General features: G+C 57.0%; 11 protein-coding genes and 3 non-coding genes across 14 annotated transcripts; 8 read left to right on the top strand and 6 right to left on the bottom strand.

Annotated features, from left to right (window-relative positions):
• Nucleotides 1-547: 547 nt before the first annotated feature.
• On the top strand, nucleotides 548-2,165 carry BO86DRAFT_316401 (MFS transporter; the record flags this gene model as incomplete). Its single annotated transcript, XM_025668126.1, has 4 exons — nucleotides 548-660; nucleotides 717-1,709; nucleotides 1,770-1,901; nucleotides 1,958-2,165. The coding sequence occupies 4 exons, from the start codon at nucleotides 548-550 to the stop codon at nucleotides 2,163-2,165; spliced, it is 1,446 nt and encodes a 481-aa protein (XP_025526259.1).
• A 187-nt stretch (nucleotides 2,166-2,352) lies between these two features.
• ilv3C (putative dihydroxy-acid dehydratase) lies at nucleotides 2,353-4,366 on the bottom strand. The gene is made up of 3 exons (XM_025675840.1): nucleotides 3,938-4,366; nucleotides 3,650-3,861; nucleotides 2,353-3,586 (listed from the first exon to the last, which is right to left on the bottom strand). The coding sequence occupies exons 1-3, from the start codon at nucleotides 4,347-4,349 to the stop codon at nucleotides 2,384-2,386; spliced, it is 1,827 nt and encodes a 608-aa protein (XP_025526258.1). The 5' UTR covers nucleotides 4,350-4,366; the 3' UTR covers nucleotides 2,353-2,383.
• Nucleotides 4,367-4,980: 614 nt separating this feature from the next.
• BO86DRAFT_400911 (uncharacterized protein) lies at nucleotides 4,981-6,276 on the top strand (the record flags this gene model as incomplete). Its single annotated transcript, XM_025673738.1, has 1 exon — nucleotides 4,981-6,276. The coding sequence occupies one exon, from the start codon at nucleotides 4,981-4,983 to the stop codon at nucleotides 6,274-6,276; it is 1,296 nt and encodes a 431-aa protein (XP_025526257.1).
• Nucleotides 6,277-6,768: 492 nt separating this feature from the next.
• On the top strand, nucleotides 6,769-7,265 carry BO86DRAFT_365003 (Dabb family protein; the record flags this gene model as incomplete). The annotated part of the gene is made up of 3 exons (XM_025670036.1): nucleotides 6,769-6,811; nucleotides 6,880-7,108; nucleotides 7,166-7,265. The coding sequence occupies exons 1-3, from the start codon at nucleotides 6,793-6,795 to the stop codon at nucleotides 7,263-7,265; spliced, it is 348 nt and encodes a 115-aa protein (XP_025526256.1). The 5' UTR covers nucleotides 6,769-6,792.
• A 128-nt stretch (nucleotides 7,266-7,393) lies between these two features.
• On the bottom strand, nucleotides 7,394-9,250 carry BO86DRAFT_365001 (serine carboxypeptidase; the record flags this gene model as incomplete). Its single annotated transcript, XM_025670035.1, has 3 exons — nucleotides 8,940-9,250; nucleotides 8,337-8,881; nucleotides 7,394-8,284 (listed from the first exon to the last, which is right to left on the bottom strand). Exons 1-3 carry the CDS (start codon nucleotides 9,220-9,222, stop codon nucleotides 7,394-7,396), a joined length of 1,719 nt encoding a protein of 572 aa, XP_025526255.1. The 5' UTR covers nucleotides 9,223-9,250.
• A 426-nt stretch (nucleotides 9,251-9,676) lies between these two features.
• On the bottom strand, nucleotides 9,677-10,520 carry BO86DRAFT_341577 (SDR family NAD(P)-dependent oxidoreductase; the record flags this gene model as incomplete). Its single annotated transcript, XM_025669084.1, has 1 exon — nucleotides 9,677-10,520. Exon 1 carries the CDS (start codon nucleotides 10,484-10,486, stop codon nucleotides 9,677-9,679), a length of 810 nt encoding a protein of 269 aa, XP_025526254.1. The 5' UTR covers nucleotides 10,487-10,520.
• A 275-nt stretch (nucleotides 10,521-10,795) lies between these two features.
• Nucleotides 10,796-13,166, top strand: BO86DRAFT_433405 (Zn(II)2Cys6 transcription factor; the record flags this gene model as incomplete). Its single annotated transcript, XM_025675839.1, has 4 exons — nucleotides 10,796-10,986; nucleotides 11,044-12,103; nucleotides 12,165-12,936; nucleotides 13,030-13,166. The coding sequence occupies exons 1-4, from the start codon at nucleotides 10,835-10,837 to the stop codon at nucleotides 13,164-13,166; spliced, it is 2,121 nt and encodes a 706-aa protein (XP_025526253.1). The 5' UTR covers nucleotides 10,796-10,834.
• Nucleotides 13,167-13,363: 197 nt separating this feature from the next.
• Nucleotides 13,364-14,080, top strand: BO86DRAFT_390340 (PaaI family thioesterase). Its single transcript, XM_025672356.1, has one exon. The coding sequence runs from the start codon at nucleotides 13,459-13,461 to the stop codon at nucleotides 13,936-13,938; it is 480 nt and encodes a 159-aa protein (XP_025526252.1). The 5' UTR covers nucleotides 13,364-13,458; the 3' UTR covers nucleotides 13,939-14,080.
• A 2,407-nt stretch (nucleotides 14,081-16,487) lies between these two features.
• BO86DRAFT_420081 (zincin) lies at nucleotides 16,488-17,354 on the top strand (the record flags this gene model as incomplete). Its single annotated transcript, XM_025675179.1, has 1 exon — nucleotides 16,488-17,354. One exon carries the CDS (start codon nucleotides 16,488-16,490, stop codon nucleotides 17,352-17,354), a length of 867 nt encoding a protein of 288 aa, XP_025526251.1.
• Nucleotides 17,355-17,701: 347 nt separating this feature from the next.
• BO86DRAFT_t187 lies at nucleotides 17,702-17,773 on the top strand. The gene has a single exon. It is a non-coding gene; the product is annotated as a tRNA-Ala (tRNA).
• Nucleotides 17,774-18,284: 511 nt separating this feature from the next.
• Nucleotides 18,285-18,373, bottom strand: BO86DRAFT_t184. Its single transcript has one exon. It is a non-coding gene; the product is annotated as a tRNA-Asp (tRNA).
• Nucleotides 18,374-18,455: 82 nt separating this feature from the next.
• On the bottom strand, nucleotides 18,456-18,527 carry BO86DRAFT_t183. Its single transcript has one exon. It is a non-coding gene; the product is annotated as a tRNA-Ala (tRNA).
• A 1,680-nt stretch (nucleotides 18,528-20,207) lies between these two features.
• BO86DRAFT_364987 (NAD(P)-dependent alcohol dehydrogenase) lies at nucleotides 20,208-21,360 on the top strand (the record flags this gene model as incomplete). Its single annotated transcript, XM_025670034.1, has 3 exons — nucleotides 20,208-20,490; nucleotides 20,566-20,998; nucleotides 21,072-21,360. 3 exons carry the CDS (start codon nucleotides 20,208-20,210, stop codon nucleotides 21,358-21,360), a joined length of 1,005 nt encoding a protein of 334 aa, XP_025526250.1.
• Nucleotides 21,296-23,313, bottom strand: BO86DRAFT_433400 (uncharacterized protein; the record flags this gene model as incomplete). The annotated part of the gene is made up of 5 exons (XM_025675838.1): nucleotides 21,296-21,753; nucleotides 21,814-21,945; nucleotides 22,004-22,620; nucleotides 22,693-23,020; nucleotides 23,098-23,313. 5 exons carry the CDS (start codon nucleotides 23,308-23,310, stop codon nucleotides 21,544-21,546), a joined length of 1,500 nt encoding a protein of 499 aa, XP_025526249.1. The 3' UTR covers nucleotides 21,296-21,543.
• Nucleotides 23,314-23,493: the final 180 nt, after the last annotated feature.

Raw genomic sequence — 23,493 nt, 5'->3', positions numbered from 1 at the left:
TGGCTAGTGCGGCTATTGCGGAACCTAGAAGCCAATGTCTTTGCGGTAATGCGGCCCACCCTTGAAGACTTGAAATAGTTGCGACGGTCGCTTTGTTGGGTCTTGGCATAATGAGGTATCGGGTTCATTTCAAGGTGAAGGGCTCATGGACTGCGAAATTCCCACCTGGGCTTTTGTCTGTTTGAAGCGCAACTCATATACAAGAGTTCGGTCATAGTGGCTAAGTTAGAGTGCTGGAGACCCTCAAAGCATGTCAGGCCGTCGGCGGAAAGCCTGTGGGCGGCCCGCAATACCCGACAGCATGAACGTCACATACAAAATGCCCTGTAGTGCAGGATCATTTCAGGTTGAAAAATTCGTCTAAATCAACTGGAACACATGACCCTCAACTAAACATAATCTATTGCTCAAGACAGACGCCATGAGCACTGAAGACCTCGAAACAGGCGAATTACACAAAAGCAGGAGCGAGAGCCTGCAGTACGACCTGACTGTGGGCAGTGACATAGATGAACCTCTCAAGAACGAAAAGCCTTTAGGCTATTCTATGGGAGCAGGGAAGCGTTTCCCAAGACCCCTTCCTGATCCAGCTGAATACGTTGTTGAGTTCGACGGACCTGACGACCCCAAGCATCCTTTCAACTGGGACTTCGCCGTCAAGTAAGACGCCGAGGACAATGAGAAGATTGAAAACAATAGCTAACACTCCATTCTAGGCTGTACATCTCCGTCATAGCCTGTGCCGGCACCTTCGTCGCATCCTTCGCCAGCGGCGTGTTCGCCCCAGGAACCGAGCAAGTGGGCGAAGCCTTCGGCGTCAGCACCGAGGTAGCCACCTTGGGGACCACCCTCTACGTCCTGGGCTTCGCATCGGGCCCTCTGATCTGGGGACCCGCCTCGGAGTTGATCGGCCGACGGTGGCCCCTGATCCTAGGGCTCGTCGGCGGAGCCATCTTCGACATCGGCTCGGCTGTGGGCAAGGACCTTCAGACGGTCATCATCTGCCGCTTCTTCGCGGGGGCGTTCGGGGCCTGCCCGTTGTCCGTCGTCCCCGGCGTGCTGACGGATATCTACAACAATGCCCACCGGGGGTTCGCCATGACCATCTACGCGCTTACCGTGTTTGTTGGCCCCTTCTGCGCCCCATTCATCGGCGGGTTCATCACCTCCAGTTCCCTCGGCTGGCGCTGGACGCTCTACCTCCCCGCCTTGATGGGTTTCGCATTGGGCATTATCTCCTTCGCCTTCCTGAAAGAGACATATGCCCCCATTCTCCTGGTCGAAAAAGCAGCCGCCATCCGCCGGGCAACCCGCAACTGGGGCATCCACGCCAAGCAGGACGAAGTCGAGATCGACCTGACCGCGCTGCTGCAGAAGAATTTCACGCGCCCGCTGCGGATGCTCCTCACCGAGCCCATCATCTTGCTGATCTCGATGTACATGTCATTCATCTACGGGCTGGTCTACGCCCTGCTCGAGGCCTACCCGTACGTGTTCCAGACGGTCTACCACATGAACCTCGGCGTCAGCGGCCTGCCCTTCATCGGCCTTATCATCGGCCAGATCCTCGCCTGTGCCTTCATTCTCTCCCAGCATTCCGGATATGTCAAGAAACTCATCGCGAACGACAATCGCCCCATTCCGGAATGGCGGTTAGGGCCCGCGATGATCGGTGCTCCGATGTTCACGATCGGGATCTTCTGGTACGTGTACTCAACATCATCTTCGCGACTCGCACGAGCACCATGCTGACGTGTGGGGGAAAAAAGGTTCGGCTGGACAGGATTCACCCCGCGCATCCATTGGATGGCACCCACTGCCGCCGGTGTCTTTGTGGGATTCGGCGTGCTGTGCATCTTCCTCCCGTGTTTCAACTATTTGGTTGATTCGTATCTCCCGTTGTAAGTTGGTTGGGACATTCTTGTGTGTTGTTGGGCAGTTGACTGACATGACTTAGGGCGGCATCGACCGTGGCGGCCAACATCATCCTCCGCTCCAGCGTGGCGGCTGGGTTTCCGCTGTTCACGAAGCAGATGTTCGAGAACCTGGGGATCCAGTGGGCGGCGACGTTACTGGGGTGTCTGGCAGCCGCGATGATTCCTATTCCCTTTGCATTTCGGAGATGGGGGCCGCGGTTGAGGGGAAAGAGTTCCCTTGCTCCCTAGCGTGAATCTGGGTTGGTATCGGTCGATCTTCTAGACATGGGGTCGAAAGTCTCCCCTCACATCATGGCTCCAGCCTTCTTTGACTGTAATAAGCTGCCTTACTTAGATCCTCAGTCCAAAAGCTGTACATTACAGGCCAAGAAATACATGCACATACCGTCTCCATTCACAACCATCTAACACAATCATCAGTATACTATACATATACCTAACACAAACTACACCTCCCCAGGCCCGCGGGCCGTCAGAAAGCGGAAGTCCGCCCCCTCATGCGCCTGATTGACCTCCCGCTCATACAGCCCGCGATACCCGCGCCTGGCCCGCCGCGCAGTCCATGTTTCCTCCTCCGCTGACGCTCCCTCCACGACCTGCACCCGCCGCTCCTCCACCCTCCGCCGCAACTCCTCCTCATTCACCTCCAACCGCAGCACCCGCTTCTCCACATCCAGGGTAATCCGATCCCCGGTGCGCACCGCCCCGAACGGCGAAGTCGGCACCGCCGCCTCCGGGGCCACGTGCAGCACGATGGTGCCCCCCGCTGTCCCGGACATGCGGCCATCCGAGAGCCGCAGCATATCCGTGACGCCCTGGGCGGCCAGCTTGCGCGGGATGGGGATCATGCCGGCCTCGGGCATGCCGGGGTTCCCGATGGGGCCGATACCCTTCAGCACGAGGACGGAGTCCGGGGTCACGTCTAGGTCTGGGGAATCGAGGCGGGCGGCGAGGTCGCGCGGGTTCTCGAAGACGACGGCGGGGCCCGTGTGCTGCAGGAGCCGCTTGTCCTTGGAGGCGGAAGCCTTGCAGACGGCCCCGTCGGGCGCGATGTTGCCGTGCAGGACGACCAGGGAGGCGTTGGGGTGGAGCGGATTCTCCAGGGTGCGGATGATACTGCGCGAGAAGTCGTGGTCGCGGAACGGGGTGCGGTCTAAGATCTCGCCGAGGGTCTCGCCGGTGATGGTGCGCGCGGAGGTCTTGAGGAGTGGTCGCAGTCGGTGCAGCAAGCAGAGCAATCCCCCTGCGTTGTGGAAGTCGGTCATGTAGTTGTCGCCGCTGGGCTTGAGGTCCACCAGCAGCGGGGTCGTGCGGCCGATGGTGTCTAATGTGTCGAGGGTCAGGGTCCCGCTGACGTCGGGGTGCCGGTTGATGATCGCCATCAGGTGCACCATTGCGTTTGTTGAGCCGCCGATGGCCTGGAGGACGACGGCTGCGTTGTGGAAGGAGTCGGCTGTGAGGAGGGCTTGGGGGGTGCGCTGGTCGCGGTGTTGCGCTGCGGCCACTGCGTTGGCGCCCGTCTGCTCGGCGATGCGCAGGCGGGCGGCTGAGACGGCGGGCGCGGAGGCCCCCTGCAGCGGGATGAGGCCTAGGGCTGCGGTGATGCAGGCCATCGTGCTGGCGGTGCCCATTACTCCGCAGGTGCCGACCTAGTTGGGGAGAAGTTAGGGCTGTGGAGTGGGGGTGAGAGGGGGAAGCGCTGGGATACGCACTGTTGGCGCCAGTTCCTCGTTGATCGCTCCAATCTCCTCCATGTCGATCGTGCCCGCCCGGTACGAAGCCCAGTTGTTCCGGCAGTCGGTGCAGGCGCCGATTCGCTTGCCGCGATGACTGCCGGGCATCATGGGGCCGGTGAGCAGGGGCAAGATGGGCTTGTTGGCGGATATGCCGCCCATGATCTGAGCAGGGACCGTCTTGTCACAGCCTGAAGATCGGGTGTCAGCCTGATCACACATGTTCACGATCGTAAGGGGAACTGTTTTGCCCTGTCCTGTACATACCTCCGATCATGATGCAAGCATCCACAGGCTGAGCACGGATCATCTCCTCGGTGTCCATGCTCATGAGATTACGCAGGAACATGCTGGTCGGATGGGAGAAGCCCTCGTGCAGGCTGATGGTGGGGAAGTCGATGGCGATTCCTCCTGCAAGGTGAACGCCTCGCTTGGCCGCCTCCATCAGCTGCGGCACGTTCCCATGGCAGGGGTTGAAGCCCGAGCCAGTGTTGATGATCCCGATGATGGGACGGGAGAGCGCATCCTCCGAGTAACCTAGGGCTTTGATGAAGACTTTGCGCAGAAAGAGGGAGAAGTGGGCGTCTCCGTACGAGGTGAGCCCTTGCCGCAGCCCGGTGGTGGAGGCGATGGGTTGCTGGAGATCATAGTCTTGGTTTGGTGGTTCCGTCTGCTCCATTCTCGCGTCGAGTAGATATGTAATCTGGCAATTGATTCATGATGTTGCCAAACATCCAGCTTTATGAGGCAATGCGGGGTCGGCTGGGGATAAACCGAGGCGGAAACTTCTCCGAGACGCAAAGCGGGAGAGATCCGAGCTCCCCGCTTCCTCCCTTCCACGCTTCTCATCCTCATTTCCGTCCGCATGGCGCAATTGGACTTGCGCTTATCTGGCTTACCTGGATTGGCTGGATTCGTAATTGTTCAACGCAGTCTACTACGGTGGACACAATGTTTTGTTCGTGTTCGCACAAAGACGTACACACAAAGCAACAATGGAACCCTAACAATGGACACGTACTATAGCACATCAGGGTCAAAGAAACGGGTAGAGACCCCGACCTTCTTATATATCTCCAACATCCATCTCATACTGTACGTCTTTTGTGTATACAAGATGAAGCTTTTTAGCTTATAAAAGGAAAACAAAGTGAGGAACATGACAAGGCATGGCACAAACTTTCACTCCACAAACAAGCAACAAATCACAGGATGTACAGTATATAAGCCCCCAAAACAGTTGTGGTGTCACCCCTTCTACTCCATCATAGTATACTTTATCTCTGTACGAAGCTTATAACTACACCAAAATGACCACTCAGCAGATGGAGTCTGCACAAACAGAATTTGCCTCCCAATGCAAGGCCACGAATCTGGACTACGGACTCCCCGACTGGGACTCAGATACCTCGGCTGAGTCCGATAATGAAACCGTCTCGAGCGTCAACGTGGTGGGACCCGACGAGGTGTCGCTGGCCAAGATTCCCTACTGGTTGGACCAGACCCCGGGGCTCAAGGCGAAAGACAGGAAGCCCGTGCCTCCGCCGCCGGTGAAGTTCCCGGTGGATGCCCCGGACAGTCCCGAGCTGCACCGCCGGATGTCCTATCTGTTTGGCACGAACGGTATCAAGGCCACCGTGTCCGGCGAGATGGCCGCCTCCTACGCTGGGGTGCCAATCTACGTCCAGAATTCCGAATGGGCGATCCCCGAGCAGAGCCTCGACCAGGCCGCGGAGATCCTGCGGGCGGACGGGTTCCCGGTCTGCCCAGCCTGCCCGCGCATGGCGGAGTGGAGTGCGACGCTGGGACACAGCGACAGCGTGGAGGATGAGGAGGAGACGGGCGACCAAGACTCGGAAGGAAAGCGACGAGGCATCCACCAGAAGAAGGCCCGGTGCGCCGTCCTGCGGCGCGACAAGCCGTCACACCGCGCCTACCCCCGGCCGGCGTATCACTTCCACACCGACCACCGCTACCCCAAGTCCGCCTGGGACCCGGACCAGTCGCGTGGGGTCTTTCTGTATCCCATGAAGGCCGTGATCCATCCGGCCCTCCCAGACCCGCCCTGCGGTCCTGCCGAGCACGGGGACGAACCGGCCTTACTATGGCCGCTATCGCGGCATACCCCGCGAAGCGCACCCGGGGCGTCGGTCTACCGAACCACCGCATCTAGCCATCTGCCCGCCGCGGGCATCGGCCTGCTCAATTTCCGGGGACGGCAGAATCCCAAGCATTACCCAGTCAACATGCTGACACCCGCCAAAGCCGTGGAGAACCTCGTGCGGCTCATCATGCGGCACAAGGGCCAGTGGGTGAACCATTATTGGATCCGGCTCTTCACCGCATACATGGTCTTCGCCTTCGATGTGAACCACCTCGACCGCGACCAGGATCTTTTGGGCCGCGTCAAACTGGAGATGGATGGCGTTGGCGATTGGCTGGAGCTGCAGCTGGACGACAACGTCAACATTGACCGGGCGTTCCACGCAGTTTGGCGAGCCATCAAGAATGGTCGCGAACCCGCCCTGTTCTACCGATATGGCACTTGTAACCAGCACGCTCACTATCAGATCTGGCATCGACAGCAATGCCGAAGGCCGTGGTAATCGGGAGTTGTCGGAATGAAGTTTCTGTCTTTGTTCAGGGCCAAGTTGCTGCTCTATGGTCATGTCGGTGTGGTTGGTGTTAGAGAGTTACCAGGAAAAACAGGAAAGGGGATTGTAAGTGCACGAGGTTCCTATGCTGTCGATTTGGTGAAAGAAAGCAGTTTCCGAGGCTGTTAGTAACAGTTGGAATCAGCGTAGTAGCAATGCAATAGTAAGAGACCCAAAAAATGACCAAACATCCTCCCATCATAATACCAAGTATCGCCAGTCGGTGGCCCAGAACCCGGTTACACCAAAAGTACCAAAAATACACCGCAAACGCACCGCAAACGCACCGCCAAGAGGGATGCGGGACGTATCCGCGTCGACTACCCGATACACGAGTCCTCCTCGGCCCGCTTCCGAGCAGCAACGTCGTCTTAAATATACTTAAATAACAAGACGTTCCAACGCAGCAATAACTTTGACATCAATCCAAACATTCTGTTTATCCACAGATTCACCCAAGCATCAATCATGACCCTTGTACATATCGGTCTGTTCCCCCCGCAACCACTTTTCCCTCAAACCGCACCCATCCTAATCCAGACGTCTCCTCTCCAGTCCTCTTCAAATTCCGCTCCGACGTGAGCGACGAGCACAGAAAGACCTTCGTCACCGAGCTTAAGAAGCTCAAGAGTCTTCCGTGCGTCAAGGATGGCCGGCTCATCGTCGGCGGACCCAGCGTGACGGACCCGATCGACCGCAGCAAGGGGTTCCAGATCGCGCTGGTCAGCTACCATGAGAATCTGGCGGCGTTGGCGGAGTATCAGGCGAGTCAGGAGCATCACTGGTCGGTCATCCATTCCCACCCCGACTCTGTGTATTAAGGCTAAATTCCCGGTGGCAGGGTGACGTCGACGTACATGTTCCCGTACAAGGAGGATCTCGTGCGGTTCGACTTCGAGGTGGATCCGGAGGATGAGTATATGTGTCAGTTTGCGTTATAAACTAGATTATGGGGGATCGTTGTGGGAGACACTTTGTATTGAATAGATTTGTCAATAATAGCGAAGATAGATTCGCATCAATCATACGTTGTGCTCCAACGCAAACGCATCAGAAGACGAGCAGCAGACTACATCTGCAACCGCAGCGCACTCTTCCGCCACCCCTGCCTCCGCGCCCGCTTCCCACCGACCGGGTTCGGTTTGTTCGTCGTAGTGTTATATGTCGCCAACGGATCCAGCACCTGCCACTGCACGGTCCCATTGCCCTCGCGGTAGGTGCTCTTGACCGACCCGACGGTCTTGTACCCCTCAGCCCCGGAGTCCACCGTCCCCGTCGCCACGTCCTTGCCCGAGATGACCCGCTCGAACATCTCCAGCGCCAGCAACGGCTGGTAGAAGGGGACCTCGTGGCCGCTCTCGTAGACGCGCACGAAGGCGAAGCGGCCGGCCTGGCGCACCTGGCCGTGCACCACGCCGTCCGACGTTGTGATGTTCGTGTAGCCCGCGGCCGCGAAGCCGGGGGCGCCCACCTCGGCCGCGACGGCCTGGCCGCCCAGCCAGTTGCAGTTGTAGTCAGCGTCGCCGGCGTACATGACGACGGAGACGCCCTGGCGGAGCAGGGCGGCGACGTCGGCGGTGGTGCGCATGCGGCGGCCGTCGTCGCCCGTGGCCGAAAACGCCTCGTACACCGCGTTGTTGCTCTCCGTGAAGTTGACGTACGCCCCGATCGCCGCCTGCACCCGCGCCGTGTTCAGGTAGTCGACGTAGAACTCGTAGGGGAACGGGTCCGGCGTCAGCTCCCGGATGTCGTACTCGTCCCGCCCCAGGTAGATGTCGTATACGCTCTCTACCTCGTTCGCGCAGAAGGAGTCCGCCGTGCTGCAGATCGCGTCCGTGCCGCGCGCGGCGCAGTCGCGCAGCTGGCTTAGGCAGTTGCCGGGCCCGTACACGTTGTTGTACAGGAGGGCGCTGATGGAGGCGTTGTAGGGCTGGTAATCGTAGGTGTTGCCGGGGTAGACCTGGTGGGGTCAGGGTTAGTGAGTCTTAGGCTTAGGGCAGGGAGAGGCTCACGGTGAAGTTGTAGTAGGCCTGGTACTGGATGATCGGGTCGTACCACCCGTTCCCGATCATCACACTCTCCAGCTGGACCTTCTTGGCTCCGTGCGGGAGATGGGCGTTCTGCTGCTCGATGTACTCGTTGAAGACGGGTCCGTAGTGGCCCCCGTAGCTCTCGGTGGTGAAGTGGAAGGACTCCCGCGAGTACTGCGGGAACGCGCCCATGAAGCCCTGCAGCGCCCGGTAGAAGTTCGGGGCCGCGTTGTCGGTCGAGTTGGCCGTCAGGCTGATGTTGGGGTACGAGTAGGTCCCACACGAGAGGCCGGCCGCATAGTCCGGGCAGCTGGTCGAGGGCAGGCTGATCACGTTGCTGGTCTCAGAGTCGACGTAGCCGGGAACGGGGATGCTGTACGAGAAGCCGGTCTGCACCGGCTGGTCAATGTACAGCATGTTGCTCGCATTCGACCACGAGTACGGGTTGTTGTACACGGAGCCGTTCGCGTCCACTCCACAGGGGCCGTTCTCCTGGAAAAGGCCGATCATGGACGACGAGCCGGGACCTGGCAGTTCTGGCATCAGAATTGTATGGGAAGCGATAGTTCACCGGGGTTGGTCTACCTCCATTGATCCACACTGTCAGCGGGGCGTCGTGGGGATCTTGGTTCCGCGCTTCGAAAAACCAGAAGAAGATATGTTCGTTCTCGGCGACATCGAGGTAGCCGGAGAAACTCTTCACCCTGGGATCTGTTTCGCAAATCCCGTTGGGGACCTGCTTGTACCGCACGGGGACATCGAGATACCCTTTGGTGGAGATCAGGTCTGTCGGAGGGGCAACAAATTGGGCGTGGGTGAGTGGCCAGGCACCCAGCAGGGCGACCGACCAGAGCGATCGCATTGTCATGATGCTTCTAAAAGAAAAGGTACAGTTCGAAATGCTCTGTATTGAAGTTATGGCAGGGGCTTGGCTTGGCTTTTATGGTAGCATCAGCTCGCGTTATCTGCAGGTTATCGGGGAACTTCAAGACGAAAGGTGGAGTCAACAAATTGCCCAAATTAGCGGTGTAACCTCGGCTCTTTGCGCGCAAATCAGAGGGTTGCATTACCCCTCTTATCAGCACAATGCGGATCGGATTGCATCACCTTGCTATCAATCAAACTCCTTTGGGGTATTTGTTGATGATTGCTCAATGCTTATATGTAATCCTCCTCCGGAGTCCGTAGGAGATATTCGCCGGCTAGATTATATGTCGTCACTTAAGCACAGCATGCATTTGGCAGCCGGTTGACTGCAGAGAACTTCAAGCCGGCAATGACTATCCCTCACAACCACGAACATTCATTTATTGTACGGTACATCAAACCCTCCCCGTTGACGATGTGATACCGCCATCTACCACCAATTCCTGCCCCGTGATATACCTGGCCTCATCCGAGGCAAGAAAGACCGCCGCATTGGCCACATCCCAGGCATCGCCCATGCGACCCATGGGCACCTGTGCGTCCCGCTTGCGCATGTACTCCTCCTCGTCCCCGCCGGGCGCATACCTCTTCGCCAGTTGCTGCGTGTACGGGGTATAGATCAGTCCCGGCACCACCGTGTTCAACCGCACGTTCTTGTCCGCATAGATGACCGCCGTCGCCTTCGTGAACTGCATGATCGCCGCCTTGGTGGCCGAGTACGCGACCTGCGGCTTGCCGATGTACCGCAGCCCCGCAATGCTCGACACATTAACAATCGATCCTCCGGTCGCTTGCTTCTCCATGATCGGCAGCACATGGTGACAGGTCAGATAGATGCTCTTGAGGTTCAGGTCCACCTGCGCGTCCCAGACGTCTTCCGCCATGGTGGCCGGACACCCCGGCTCGGATTTGCCGACGTTGTTGACGAGGATGTCGATGCGACCGTGCTTGCGCATGCACGCGTCGACCAGCGCTTGTACGGAGGCGGAATCGGTGACGTTGGTCTCCTGGACGTCGCAGACGCCGCCGGCCTCCTCGATGCGGGACTTGGTGCGTTGGGCGGACGCGAGCGAGCGGTTTCCGCCGTAGATGAGGGCACCCTGCTGGGCCAGTTTGGCGGCGATGGCCGCCCCGATGCCCCAGCCTTCCTCGGTGGTTTGGCCCAGGCCGGTGATCAGGACAACTTTGCCGTCTAAGCGGAGCATGATGTGATGTGTGGAGGTGAGAAGAGTACTTTTGATATACTGTGCAAGAAGAAAAGCCAAGCTGCCGCTGAATGAATGAATGGATTGCCCTTCTGTGCGCTGCTGTTGCTGTTGCTGCTCTCTACTTCTGCCCACCGGCTCTTATCAGGGCTTATCGTCGGCGGATCGTATCCGCTCCCCTCGGATGCTCTCCGGTCGGCATCCGCCACAAGTACCACCAGATTGGAGCGGGCGAACGGATTTTCCCCGGCCGTGCCAATCTTCTCATCCCTTCGCGGCGAGTCTCCGTTTGCTCCATGCATTGCACGGTCTCATTAGGCCAGACTACCTCTCCTTATACTGCGCTCGATGGACTCACCCAGGCGCGCGCGCAATCGTGCCGCCTGTAGACGCTGCCAGCGTCGCAAGATCCGCTGCGATGGCATCACCCCTACCTGTGGCGCATGCCAGAAATCGGGCGTCGCTTGCGTCAACGATGGGAAGCAGGAAGTGCATCGCTCGTTAGTCGCTGCCGTAATTTGAGGGTCTGACTACCCGTACTAATCCTATGGTTGTAGGTACATTGCGAATATGGAAAACAGGATTAAGTGGCTGGAGTCGATCGTCCGTGAAAAGTGCTCGAATGTCGACCTGAGCAATGGCCCAGAGCGGCACTCCGAGACCCTAGACGAGTCAATCATGGAAGAGAGCATGCAGCAGAACCATGCATCTCCGCAAGATTTACAGCAGGCTCCCAATGAATCGAGCCAAGCCACCCTGCCGACGCCCGATCAGTCAATGTCTCAAGCTACTGCTGTCGTGGCGGAGACAAGCGCAGCCGCCCTACCCACCCCCGACCAGTCGATCTCGCATCATGCCCCAATGCAGGACGAGCCACACCAAGCCCACGAGATCGGACTGGTGTCCCTCTCCCGGGGGAGTGATCCCCGTTACATCGGCCCTTCGAGTGGGTACTTCTTCGCCAAGCGCATCTTCTCGAACACAGGGTGGCGCGGTAGGCAGGAATCCACTGCCAGCGGCAATCTATCCCACCTGCCCGTCGAGTTGCTGAACCCACCAGCCCCGCTGCCACCAGAGAAGGAGGTCGCTGTCGAGCTCTCAACCACCTACTTCCGAACCGTCCATCTCCTGTACCCATTCCTACACGAGCAGCGCCACCTGGAGCTGCTGAATGACGTGTACAGCGCTCCGGAGGAAAACCCAACCAGCACGTTTCAGGTGTATATGGTTCTAGCGATCGCGTCACTGAACCTTTCCCGCCAATGCAAGCTCCAGCTCCCGGTGGAAGGCTACTACGCGTCGGCCATGAAGTACGTGGACTACGTTTGCCACGATGGGTCAATGGCCGCGCTACAGTGCTTGTTGCTGCTCATGGTCTACGCTTTGTATAACCCCTCTTGCAACGTCAACATCTGGAATCTGAACTACCAGTGCCTGGCGAGCGTGATAGACTTGGGGTTACAACGCGATGTTCGCGCGTCTCCGTCTTACCAGATTTCGCTGTTCACCCAAGAGATGCGGACACGGGTGTTCTGGGTGGCGTACACATTTGACCGCACAGTCTGCACCATGATGGGTCGTCCAATCGGACTCAGGGACGAAGCGTGTGAAATACGGGTATGCATGAGCCTTCATCAGAGTCTCCTATTTGTGACGATGCTTTACTGATCAACGACAGTTCCCCCTGGACATACCCGACAGCAACCTCATGAATCGCACCGCCAACCAGCCCATATCGCTGGAAGCGCCCTCCCACATGTCCTACTCAATCCACCTTTTCAAACTGGCGCAGCTCAATTCCGAGATCAAATACGTCATGCACAGCATCTGCCGCGACGCGCCCGCCTACGCATACCCGCCCGTGAAGGACATCTTCGCCTGGCAGCGGGACATGATACGATCCCTGCAGGAGTGGCAGTCCGCCGTGCCGCAGCCCCCACGGGACCAAGACACCGGGATGACCGCGTACTGCCACGCCAAGTACCACGAGACGATGGTGCTCCTCCTGCGGCCCAGCCCGGCGATCCCCGCGCCCGCCCCGGAGATGCTGGATCTGTGCGTCCAGCACGCCTTCATGCTGCTGCAGTGCTTCGGCGATCTGTACGACGCCGGCCGACTGCTGTACAGCCGGCTGGCCGTGCACGCCGTCTTCCTGGGGACGCTCGTCCTCCTGCACGGGATCTGGAAGGTGCCGGAGACGGCGACGCGGTTCCGCATGGACGAACTGATTCGCCGGCTCAACACCGCGCAGAGCATCTTGAGCAGTATCGGCGAGCACTGGGCGGAGGCCGCCAGCGCGCGGGACTGCATCGCCCAGCTGTCCAACGTGACAGTGCAGCGGCTGCTCAAGAGCCAGGCCGGCCCCGGCGAGACCGCGTCGTCGCCGGTGCGCCATCGCCTGCGGGACCCTGGCGTCCTGGCGGCCCAGCTGCAGCATGTTGACCCGAGGAGTAGGGTCGTCCAGGGGCAGAGCTCAACTTCTTACGAGGACGACCCCACGCTCTCGTGGCAGGCGGGCCTCCTGCCGGGACAGCCTCCTACAGTTGCTCCGTCTCCGCCGTCGGAGTTTTTGAACCTGTTCGACGACCTGCTGCGGTGCGATTTCCAGGGCTGGAGCGGGGTCTCGGATCTAGATGGGTTGATTCGAGAGATATTCAGTAGCTCTCAGCATGAGAGCTGAGGGCTTTCGTTCGTTATACCAACCAAAATAAGTGTAAGATGTCGGTTTGGTTGGATGGAAAAAGCCGTAACGGAACCCACTCCCAGGAAAAGCCGCCCGGCTACTTCCGACGGAACAAGCCGCGCGCGACCGAGTCTCTCGCTCTCGGAAGCGCTCCGTCTCCTCAGATTTCCCCTCACCATAAAAAAAGTGGCACTCACAATTCTACCCCAACACCACCACAAAACAACCCCCAATTGAACCTGTACAAAACTAACCCCAACAATCACTCCATCCTCTCACATAATACACGATGACAAGCACCGCCCCCAAGATGACCGCGGACGAAACACTCGCGCACGTCCAAACCGTCAGCGCCACCCAGCGCGCCAACAGCGCCATCTACGCCCACCTCCTGGCGGACCTGACCATCACCGCCGCCACCGAGGGCCACCTCCTCGCGACCATCCGCATCGCCAAGCCCCACATCAACTCCAAGGGCGGGCTGCACGGGACCATGTCTGCCTGCCTCGTCGACTGGGCCGCGGGGATGGTCATCGCCACCTACGGCGGCAGCTACACCGGGGTGAGCACGGATCTGCATGTCTCGTACGTCGCCTCAGCCAAGGAAGGGGAGGTGTTGGAGGTGACCGGGCGGGCGATGAAGGTCGGCGGGACGATGGCCTACGTCTCGGTGGAGATCTGTAAGGTCGTGCCGGACGAGACGAGCGGCGGGGAGAAGCGGGTGGTGGTGGCGACGGGGCTGCATACTAAGTTTGTGAAGCAGCGGTGATGGTTTGTTGTTGACTTCTAGGAGTTAACGCCATGCTCTGGGTGGAAGTTCAATGCATGTAGATGTGGATTTTGATGAATGGGTCACTTTTAGCGAGATTCTTCCCTCGTGGGTGGACTGTATGTAGTATGGATACGGGTGGGATCGTGATTTAAATGCACAAAAAATCTTCATGTCCATAGGAGAATCTTCAAACTATCAATGCACAATCAGGACTACCAACAACTAGTCACTTCAAAGACCACCCCCCGCCCTCTCCTCATCACCCTGCCGCGCCGTCCCCAACAAACTCGCTCGAAGCGACTGAAGCCCCGGCCGTGAAGCGCTCGGGGTCGCTGTACCGCAAGCGGGCCTGGGTCTCCTCGATCACATCCAGCACCTTGCACAGCTCGAACATGTGGAGTTGATACCAGGCATAAGCAGCAGACAGTACTGTCGGTGGCTGATGGTCATGATCCCATGCGTGGGAGCATCTGACCCAATTCAAGTTCATGGGTGAACTAGCTTAGCTTAAGCTGCATGATCTCTACTGCTACGAGACCAGAGGCCTCCGCGAGCTTTCCATCGCTTGGTATCACCGACGATCTGGTTGAGATGTATAGCGGATGGTTATCCTCATGTGACACTTTGAGTTCTGACTCCTCTACTTCTGCCTCCCCACTGGATCTCATGAGGCTCCTGGTTCGTCAGATATACCAAGAATAACAGTTTCGATTGTGTTGGGTCTGATCTTGCAAGCCAAGGCCTACCTCCGAGGTGCTGCTGGAAGTCGCATCGGCAAGGTGAGTCAAGTCGGAAAGAGTCAACAATATCCGGTCGGCTCTATAATTTGCTGCATCACAAACGAAATAGAAGTCCCGGTTCGAGCTCAGAAAACTAAACATCTTATTGGCGCTGTTGTGATGGTGCAGAGGATGTTTGTTCTTCGCGGGATGTGACGAACAGCCTCTTCACCTTTCCCCGGCTCCCAGGTGGAAAAAAAAAAAAAAAGAGAAAAGGAAAAAGATACGAAAAATCCTATGTACCTGTATCTTCATACGGTGAAAGTTTCACGGGAAGTGATTCAGACCTTAGCCACAACCTGCGACCAAACTCGAAGGTGAATACGGAAGTATGAAGTCAAAGACGGACACGGATACGAGAGCCATGGATCAGCGTCACCGCAACCAGTTAACCACAGACGGGAACGAGATACAACCAATCCGATTTAGTTACAACTACAGATCCTCTCTTTCGGGCTCTTCGCGTGGTTCAACGAGGATTTTAACCTCGCGACAAGCATGGAACTAGGCTGGAGCTGCCACTGTATGTGTACATCATAGCTAAATAAGGTTAAGCCCGTATCCAGTGAACATGTAGTAACGCCTCGGCTAGATTATACTATGCTACTGTACGTTGTGGTACGTGCAGGAGAGCTGGCACGTTTCCCAAATCCCCGCGAGCTGCTGGGAGCTACACGGATACGTTATAGCTCAATCCTGACGAAGGGAGGTCCGAGCAGAAACCAGGACGAAGCTCGAGATGGAGTATTTGACATCGCAATTAAGGTTTGGGTTGGTGAGCCTAATACGAACCACGAACCATTTATCGTCGCAAGGCTGCATGCGGCCATCGCGAGATTCAGTGCATAGCCCCCGCCGCTGCACTGACCAGATCCTTGGTCCGTGCTTCAGCTTACAGTGACAGAGATTACTCGTTTGATCTTGCCTTCTTCTTCAACAAGAGCTGTTCTTCATGGATCTGAGTCTGGAACATAGCCTACGCTCATAGACGGGCGCGGCTGGCGCAATCGCATCCTCGTATTGCGCAAGGCAGGTTTGCTGCAACTTGTTAGAATCATCCTCGTCGTGTAGCCACCAATTGATGTCTGCACTTATGGCGATCAATCGCCCAAGGTCGGTCTCTGACATGTCAGTTGGCATGTGAGATCGCAACCTGACGGGCCCTTCGGCCCCGAGTGTCGTAGAACTGTGGACTGGTGCTCGGGGCCCAGCACTACGGTTGGGTAAAACAGGCATGGACAGCTCAAGGGGGTCATGTAAACCCCGGATACTAGCCATACAGATGCGGACTTCACTATCAACGTTTGCGGCTGCTCGTGTTTGAAACCGGGCAATCCTTGCAACATCCCCCAAGTGGCAGCTTAGCCTAAAACACGAACTTGCTTCAGACGCCTACTATGCACGGGTCCTTTGTCTTCAGCTCTCCGGCGCCACAGCCAAGCTCGATGGCTCCGAGTCAGTTGACAGGTGTTGCGCAACTACTGCTGAAGAGATAGACTTTGGTATTCGAGTTCAGACCATTGAACGACCGCCAACACGGTAACACGCTCTGACGTGGAGTTCTGATCTTCCAACTGGTCCCTCATGACGGGGTGCACCCTGAAAGGCATAAATACCGTCTTATCCTCCCGGTCAAGGGTTCGCCTTTTCTCCCACAAACCTCAATCACATCCCAACCTCACTCAACCACCGAATCCAACCAAGCTGGACTCTGTCGCCAAAGACTGGTGTGGAACCTCGATCCGCAACCGACCCAAACCCGTCATCATGCCCGATCAACAGGCCACCCTCGACCCAGGCCGCGCCAGCTTCTTCGATGACCTGAAGGGCGCCGTGGGGCAAGAAGCCCTCAAGACCCTCGACCCCGCAACCGACCTCTCCGACGGACAGCCCGACGAGCCGTCCTCCACCTCCGAAGGCCCGGCGAGGTATACCTGCTCGACCCAGAAGCCCGCCCCCGTGACCTTCACCGATGCCACCGGCACCAGCAGCAGCGACCCGGCGGCCAACATCGCCGCCCTCCAAGTCGGGTTCGGCAAAGTGATCCCGCGGTGGAAGCCCGGCCCCGACCAGCGCGTCAACTTCGCCGCCTTCGCCAACGGCTACCCGAAGCCCGAGTGGGCGACGCTGGCGGCCAACGCGCTGAAGGCGGCGGCCGATGAGTGGAACCGGCTGGGGCTCGGGGTGAGCATCCAGTGGGTGGCGCGGCTGGAGGACGCGGCGTTCGTGCTCTCGTACGGCGGCCGCCAGGGCGGGGTGCTGGCCGAGGCCTTCTTCCCGAGCCCGATCGACCTGAACTACCTGAACGTGTACGAGTCGGCCTTCGCCCCGGGCACCGTCGCCTACCTGAAGAACATCTTCCTGCACGAGCTCGGCCACGTCCTCGGCTTCCGGCACGAGTTCGCCCCGGAGCTCGAGGACACCAAGGACGACTACACCGTGCAGCTGGGCCCCCGCAACCCGCTGTCTGTTATGGGGTATGAGTTCCCGCCGCAGCTGCAGACCTCCGATGAGGACAGCGCGCGCGCCTTCTACCGGTTCCCGGGGACGCAGCTTGGCTGGGGGGAGGCAAAGAGCCGGGCGCCTAAGTCTGGGAGAATGCTCAAGATCGTGGACGTGGAGCCGAACAATTAGGGCTTTGTTGATTGTGCATGAGAGGAGAGGTATTGGGGGTGAGCCTGGCGTTGCCGGCATTTGGCGATTCAGTTCGATGTGCTTGACTTATCTGGTGCGTCCTCCGTATGTAGCGAATGAGACTGCCATGCTATTTCTCCAAGGTATCCAGGAATATAACCAGTTGTCGTTTTCATTCGCTGGTCCTCAAATGGTTGAACTCACTCTGTAGCACCAGGAATGAAGGTGATGCAATGGAACAGGGAGTAGTGCTTACGCAGGCTGGTAATCTCGAAATCCTTCTGAAAGTGACCAGTTCCTTTGTGAAAGCACCATGAGGCTAACTTTTCAGCTTTATTTCATCAATTGGGGCTGTGGTTTAGTGGTATAATATTCCCTTAGCATGGGAGAGGTCCGGGGTTCGATTCCCCGCAGCTCCATCTTTTTGTCTTTTTGCTGGTGGGCAGCTCTTGTCGGCGAACGGGCTTGTGTGGGTCTGGCCGCTGTTGTCGTACTGAGTAGATTCTCGATTTGATTCTGCAGGGTTCACATCCCTCTTTAGGGTACGATAAGTTTCACACTATCGACTGGCATGTCGTGTCAAGTGGGTGCATGGTATGCCACAGAATCACTGAGCGGGGTCGGGCGTCCTCGCTCCTCGCCTCGCGTGTGAGAACGAGCCATAAATTCTTAGGATGTGTGGGTGTAGCCAGAAGGTCGGTGCTAGGGATATGGGGGGGGGTGATGTTCGAGTCTGTCGGGTTGGTAGAACTACCGGCGGGGTATAGGTGTTCCCAGCTGGCTGAATTAGGCGTGACACAAGCAAGACATGGATGGAATTGGTGATGGCGAATGGAGCAGTGTACATCGCTGCACTCAGGCAAAATGAGCGCACGTATGCGGAAGAAATCATGTTTATGAGACAGGCAAAAAGCAAAAGCAAAAGAAAATCTCCCCGACTGGGAGTCGAACCCAGGTCTCCCGCGCTTGTTCCCGGGGGGATTGACAAGCGGAAATCATGACCGTTAGACCATCGAGGAAGAGATATGGGTGTTATTCAAGATTGGATCCATCAAGAGCCAGAATTCGGGAGCCCTAAAGGAATGGAAGAAGGCAAAAAGTTGGACTCGCCGGGAATCGAACCCGGGACCTCTCCAATGCGAATGGAGCGTTATACCCCTAAACCACAAGCCCTTGTTGTTATAATTGAGTTTCTAGCTCAAATTATGTACCATGATCTTTGACTCATCTCATCAATAGACAATGCACGTTATTCAGGTCTGATGGAAGATACCCAACTCAAAATCTATTTATTTGGTGATCAATCATCCTAATGATGCTCATCTTATGTCTGTAGTATATCTAACCCTATGTGGACATCCATTATTTATCAGCGAACTCTTACAACCTTTTCAGTCAAAGTGCCCGGTTTAGATATATATTAGCGTGTGTGAGACTCCAAGTGACGGCCAACACACCATAACCCAACCACCAACCAATTAATATTGTGATGGCATCTACCGTGCCTAGAGGGACCATTAGCAAGGACTTATACCAAAGAGCGCAATATCTTGAGAGCCCACCCCCAAAGAAAACAAGACCTCCGTGATGAGACCAAATCCCGACATCCTCTCACCCGCCATCGCATTTACACAAGCCGACAAGCAGTAAGCACCAGAAGTCTTTTGAGAGACTGTAGTGATACGCTCAACACTACGACCCATCTAGAGCTGGCGAGACATCTAAGCATGCTGTGAGGCACGTTGTACAGCCCAATCACATCTCTTGACGCACAAGGAGCCCAGATACAAGCACAACCGCAAGCCCTCTACATTCAACAAAGAAACATCCACTACCATGTCAAACTGCACCGTACATGGGCCCTGAGCTGGCATATATTGATAAATGGATTTGATTATTATATAAGGAGAACTGCCTCAGAGGAAGAAATGCATGCACTGGCACAATTGCACACCAGAATCGCTACAGAGCGCTGAAAGACTAATACTACCACCAACAATTTATGCCAACCTTGATTGTCCCCCCTTGTTGATTGTGCAGGAAACCCATTCCACCACAAACGACCTTCCCAACCGCGAAAACAAAGAACTGATAGTCTAGCCTTAGTCCAACAAGCGGTAGGAGAGGGCGCTTAGAATGCCAGGGAACCACGCAGCATAACGGCTTCCCTGTCCCAACCGGCATAGTCCTGTGGGGATGATAGAAGCCCCATGCGTCGCAGACCCAGGAATCATCTGGCGTCGTCGTTGGTCCCGATAAAGCTTTTATCGGAATTGAGGAGCCTTTTTTTTTTCAGTTTTTTTTTTTTCCGACCACCTCACGATTCCGGAATGCGTGCCCAGTAAAGCACGGAACACAATCACAGTGAGCAATTGACGTGCCATAAATAGTCCAGCCCAAGCTTCGGTTGCATCGGAGATGTTTCAGGTGTCATGATCTCAATCCTCGACTGACACATGGGTACAGTACGATCCTGCCGCCCCCCTTTTTCCATCTCCTTATCGGAGGTCCAGCCCGGATCTCGCGGAGCGGGCAGCGGCAGCGCAAGCCTCGGCATGAGCTTCAATGAGTGGAGCCCAGGAGAAAAAAATCCAGACGGCTCGACCAATCAGTGGCACAATCCCATTGCACCACTCCATCCAAGCGTTGGAACTATACCCATCGTGCAACCGAGATCTCATCGCTCGATTCGCTGGGGCGTTTGGAATCCCCCGTTCTGGAGCCGCAGCGCGGGAACTATCATATTTGGTGCGGGAGGAAAACAAAGGGCGGGCTCAAGATGAAGGGTACTTAAAGAGATAAGCGACCCTCTTCAAATATCTCAGCAGTCAGATTTAACACACACGCAGCACCATGAGCATCCCATTCGACGTATTCCGAGGGTCGTCCGAGGGGCGCATCGTCGCGGACACGGTGACGCGCACCCTCGACTTCCACGAGGTGTTCATCGAGACCACCCACTCCGGGGTTTGCGGTACTGACGTGCACTACCTCAAGGCGGGTAATGTACTGGGCCACGAAGGGGTGGGCATCATCCGCGCCCTGGGGGCCGGGGTCAAGACCGTGCAGATCGGGGATCGCGTGGGGTTTGGCTACACGCATAGTATCTGCGCCTCTTGCGAGGAATGCGCGACCGGTATGTCTTTCCAATGGCCTTTCCCTTGCAACGATGAGTGGTGTGTGTGAGAAGCAACTGAACCCGGATTGCAAGGCCATGACCAGTACTGCCCGAACGTCAAGATGTACGGGTTCCACGACCACGACAACGGCTCGTTCAGTTACGGTGCGGTCTGGGACGAGAACTGCGTCTACCCCATTCCCGACGGGTACGATTCGATCCACGCCGCCCCGCTGATGTGTGCGGGCGCCAGTGTGTGGGAGATCTTCATGCAGTACGGGGTGCGGGCGACGGACCGGGTGGGGATCATGGGCGTCGGCGGCCTCGGCCACGTGGCGATCAAGCTCGCCAGCGCCATGGGGTGTCAGGTCGTGGTGCTGTCCAGCTCCGAGGCGAAGAGGCAGGAGGCGATGGACTATGGGGCGTCGGAGTTCCATGTTTTCCAGTCGGGGGGCCCGGTGCCCGAGGGATTCCGCCAGGTCAAGCATCTTTTGCTGTGTGGGAGTGCCGAAGTTGATTATTCTAGGTGAGTCGGTGTCGGCCCTGTTTCTGCCTGTTGTCCTTCCAGCTCGCTGTCCGTGTTGCTGACGTAGTGTTAGCCTGATGCCACTGATGGCTACTCGGGGTAGCATCTACCCCCTCACGCTCACCATGAAGCCCGCTCCAGTGCCTTTGGTCCGCCTCTTCCTTCGTGGCATCAAGATCCAAGGGTCCTTGGTGGCCTCGCGCCACAATATCCGGTCCCTGTTCGAATTCGCAGCGAGGAAGAACATCACCCCCACAACCATGACCTTCCCCATGACGCCGGCAGGCATTGAAGACGCGATGAAGACTTTGAGGGAAGGGAGGATGAGATATCGTGGAGTCTTGGTACGGGATCTGCAGTAGGTTTAGGTGTTATCCGACAGTGTCTGTATTGTACATACGAAGCAAAGAAGAACAAGATATTAGATCCATCCAATGCACCACGTGCATAGCAACACCGCAGATCTCTAAACCCACAACGCCCGCTGAATGGCAGACAAAAAAAGAACTGAAAACACGACATCATTCGTTGCCAAGCAGACATGGTCAGACTGCATTCTGGGCAGAGATCATATGTTCGATCGACCGGGCGGTCTTTCTCCGCAGCATATACCACCCACCCATCGTGACGACAGTCAACGAGACGGTCAGGACCAGCAGGATCCACCACTGCGACGAGATGTAAAGCTCCGAGTGGCCCGGGGTGTCTCCCTCTGAGCGAGATGGCCCGGCGATAATGTTGGTTCCCAGTATGGTCTAAAGGTGTGCACTTATTAGCCCTAGTTCCACCTTCGAGGCGGTAGATAGCGCACGTACGGCAATGAAGGTACCAGGGAGAAAAAGCATGGTCACCACCGAGATGGTGCTCATCGAGGCGCTCTCGTGCATAGCATACTTGGTCATCTTCGTGCTGGATTGGGTGTTGATCCGCGAGCTCATGTTGAATAGCTGTTCATCGTAAGTCCTCCATCGTGAGTCCTCCGTCGCATGAAGAGGGGTTTCTCACTAATTCCAGCAGCCGCTCCACCCGCCTTGCAACATCCTCCACCGATGACTTGAAGTAAGCGATCTGATTCTCGAAGCGATCGAACTCCTCCTCCATGCGAAAATACAGCCACTCGCGCTCGGGGACGCTGGCCTTGCCCTCGACGAGGGTCTGGAAGGTCTCGTGCTGGATGCGCAGCCGGGCAATCACTCCCAGAATAAAGCTCATCTGGATCTTATCCTGGTCGAGACTGGTCAGGGTGAGATGGAGCTTGTGCAGGTCGATGCGGGCGAACTCGTCCATGCCTCCATGCACCCTCGCCTCCTCGTCGCGGATCGTGTCGCGCGGCTCCCGTGCAGCCCGCCGGAAGTACTGGATGGTCGGGTTGAAGTGCATCACCGAGGTGATGAAGGGGTTCTTCACGAGCGCGGCCGTCGTGGGCTCCCGGACGAACGCCTGCAGGTTCTCGACCAACTCCTCGTGCAGCCGCTGCGGCAGGTCATTGAAGGATCGATACTTGAGCAGGACAAGCGTCGACTGCGACCGCGCGTCGTATCGCGTGACGATCGTCATCTTGAGATCGGCTTCCTTGCCTAGTCGTCGCACGTAGGCGCGGGCTCGGATTGCGTACCAGAATTCTAAACACGAGCACAAGATAAAAAGTCATGAGACGGTTGGTCCATGCTACCATCGGCAAGCACCTCACTCACCGAAGGAACGCATCTTTCCTTCCTCATCGCGCTGCTGTCGCGAGCCGAAAATCTGTTCCTGGCCACGGATGTGGGAGGCTGCGGCGGGCGCGATGTCGTATCGCGTCAGAATCTTCAGAAGGCAGCTGCGTGTGATGTCGAGCTGCGACGGCACGTCATCCTCACGCTGATCGGGGACTTTCTCGTTCGCTGGCTCAGTAACACGGTCGCTGATGAGTTCGTTGGTGAGCAGTGCCTTTAGGACCGCGGGGTCGTCGATGGTGTGGAGTAGTTTCTCCTGTGGGGTTGGTTGCAGCAGAATAATTCGGAGCTGGGGCTGGTGTTCTGCCTGCGTTTAGGGTTAGCATACCGTATATAATGGATGGACTCTTTGCGACCGCGCAAGAGTTGGATGGAGAGGGTTACAGCTAATAGTTGATCCATCTCTCCATCATCATAAAAGCGGGCCGACCCCACGCCATGATCATGCTCCAGGACCATGACATTCGAGACGGGCGCATATTTCTCGGATCGCCACGAGCGGGACTCCTCCTTCAGCTCTCGCTGACAGAAGCTTCCATCGTCTAGACCTGAGCAGTAAGATGGCAGCGAAAAGGGGTACTGCGAGTGTATCGACATCCCATAATCTCTATTGCGGGGGGTGCGTATGCAGCAGAAGACAATCCAAGCATCGCGACTCGAAAGGAGAAAGAGAAAAGCGGGTCTAGCAAGAGGTTCTTATGAGACTTATCACCATTGCAGTAAGGCCTTTGCAGGAAGGCTGTGAGGCGGGCGCTTCGCCCTTCATCTTTCACCTTTTAC

This window comes from Aspergillus japonicus (assembly GCF_003184785.1).
Source record: "Aspergillus japonicus CBS 114.51 unplaced genomic scaffold BO86scaffold_35, whole genome shotgun sequence".
NCBI classification, from domain to species: domain Eukaryota; kingdom Fungi; phylum Ascomycota; class Eurotiomycetes; order Eurotiales; family Aspergillaceae; genus Aspergillus; species Aspergillus japonicus.
The sequence above is the reverse complement of the archived record's forward strand: the minus strand, read 5'-3'. Positions and strand labels throughout refer to the sequence as shown.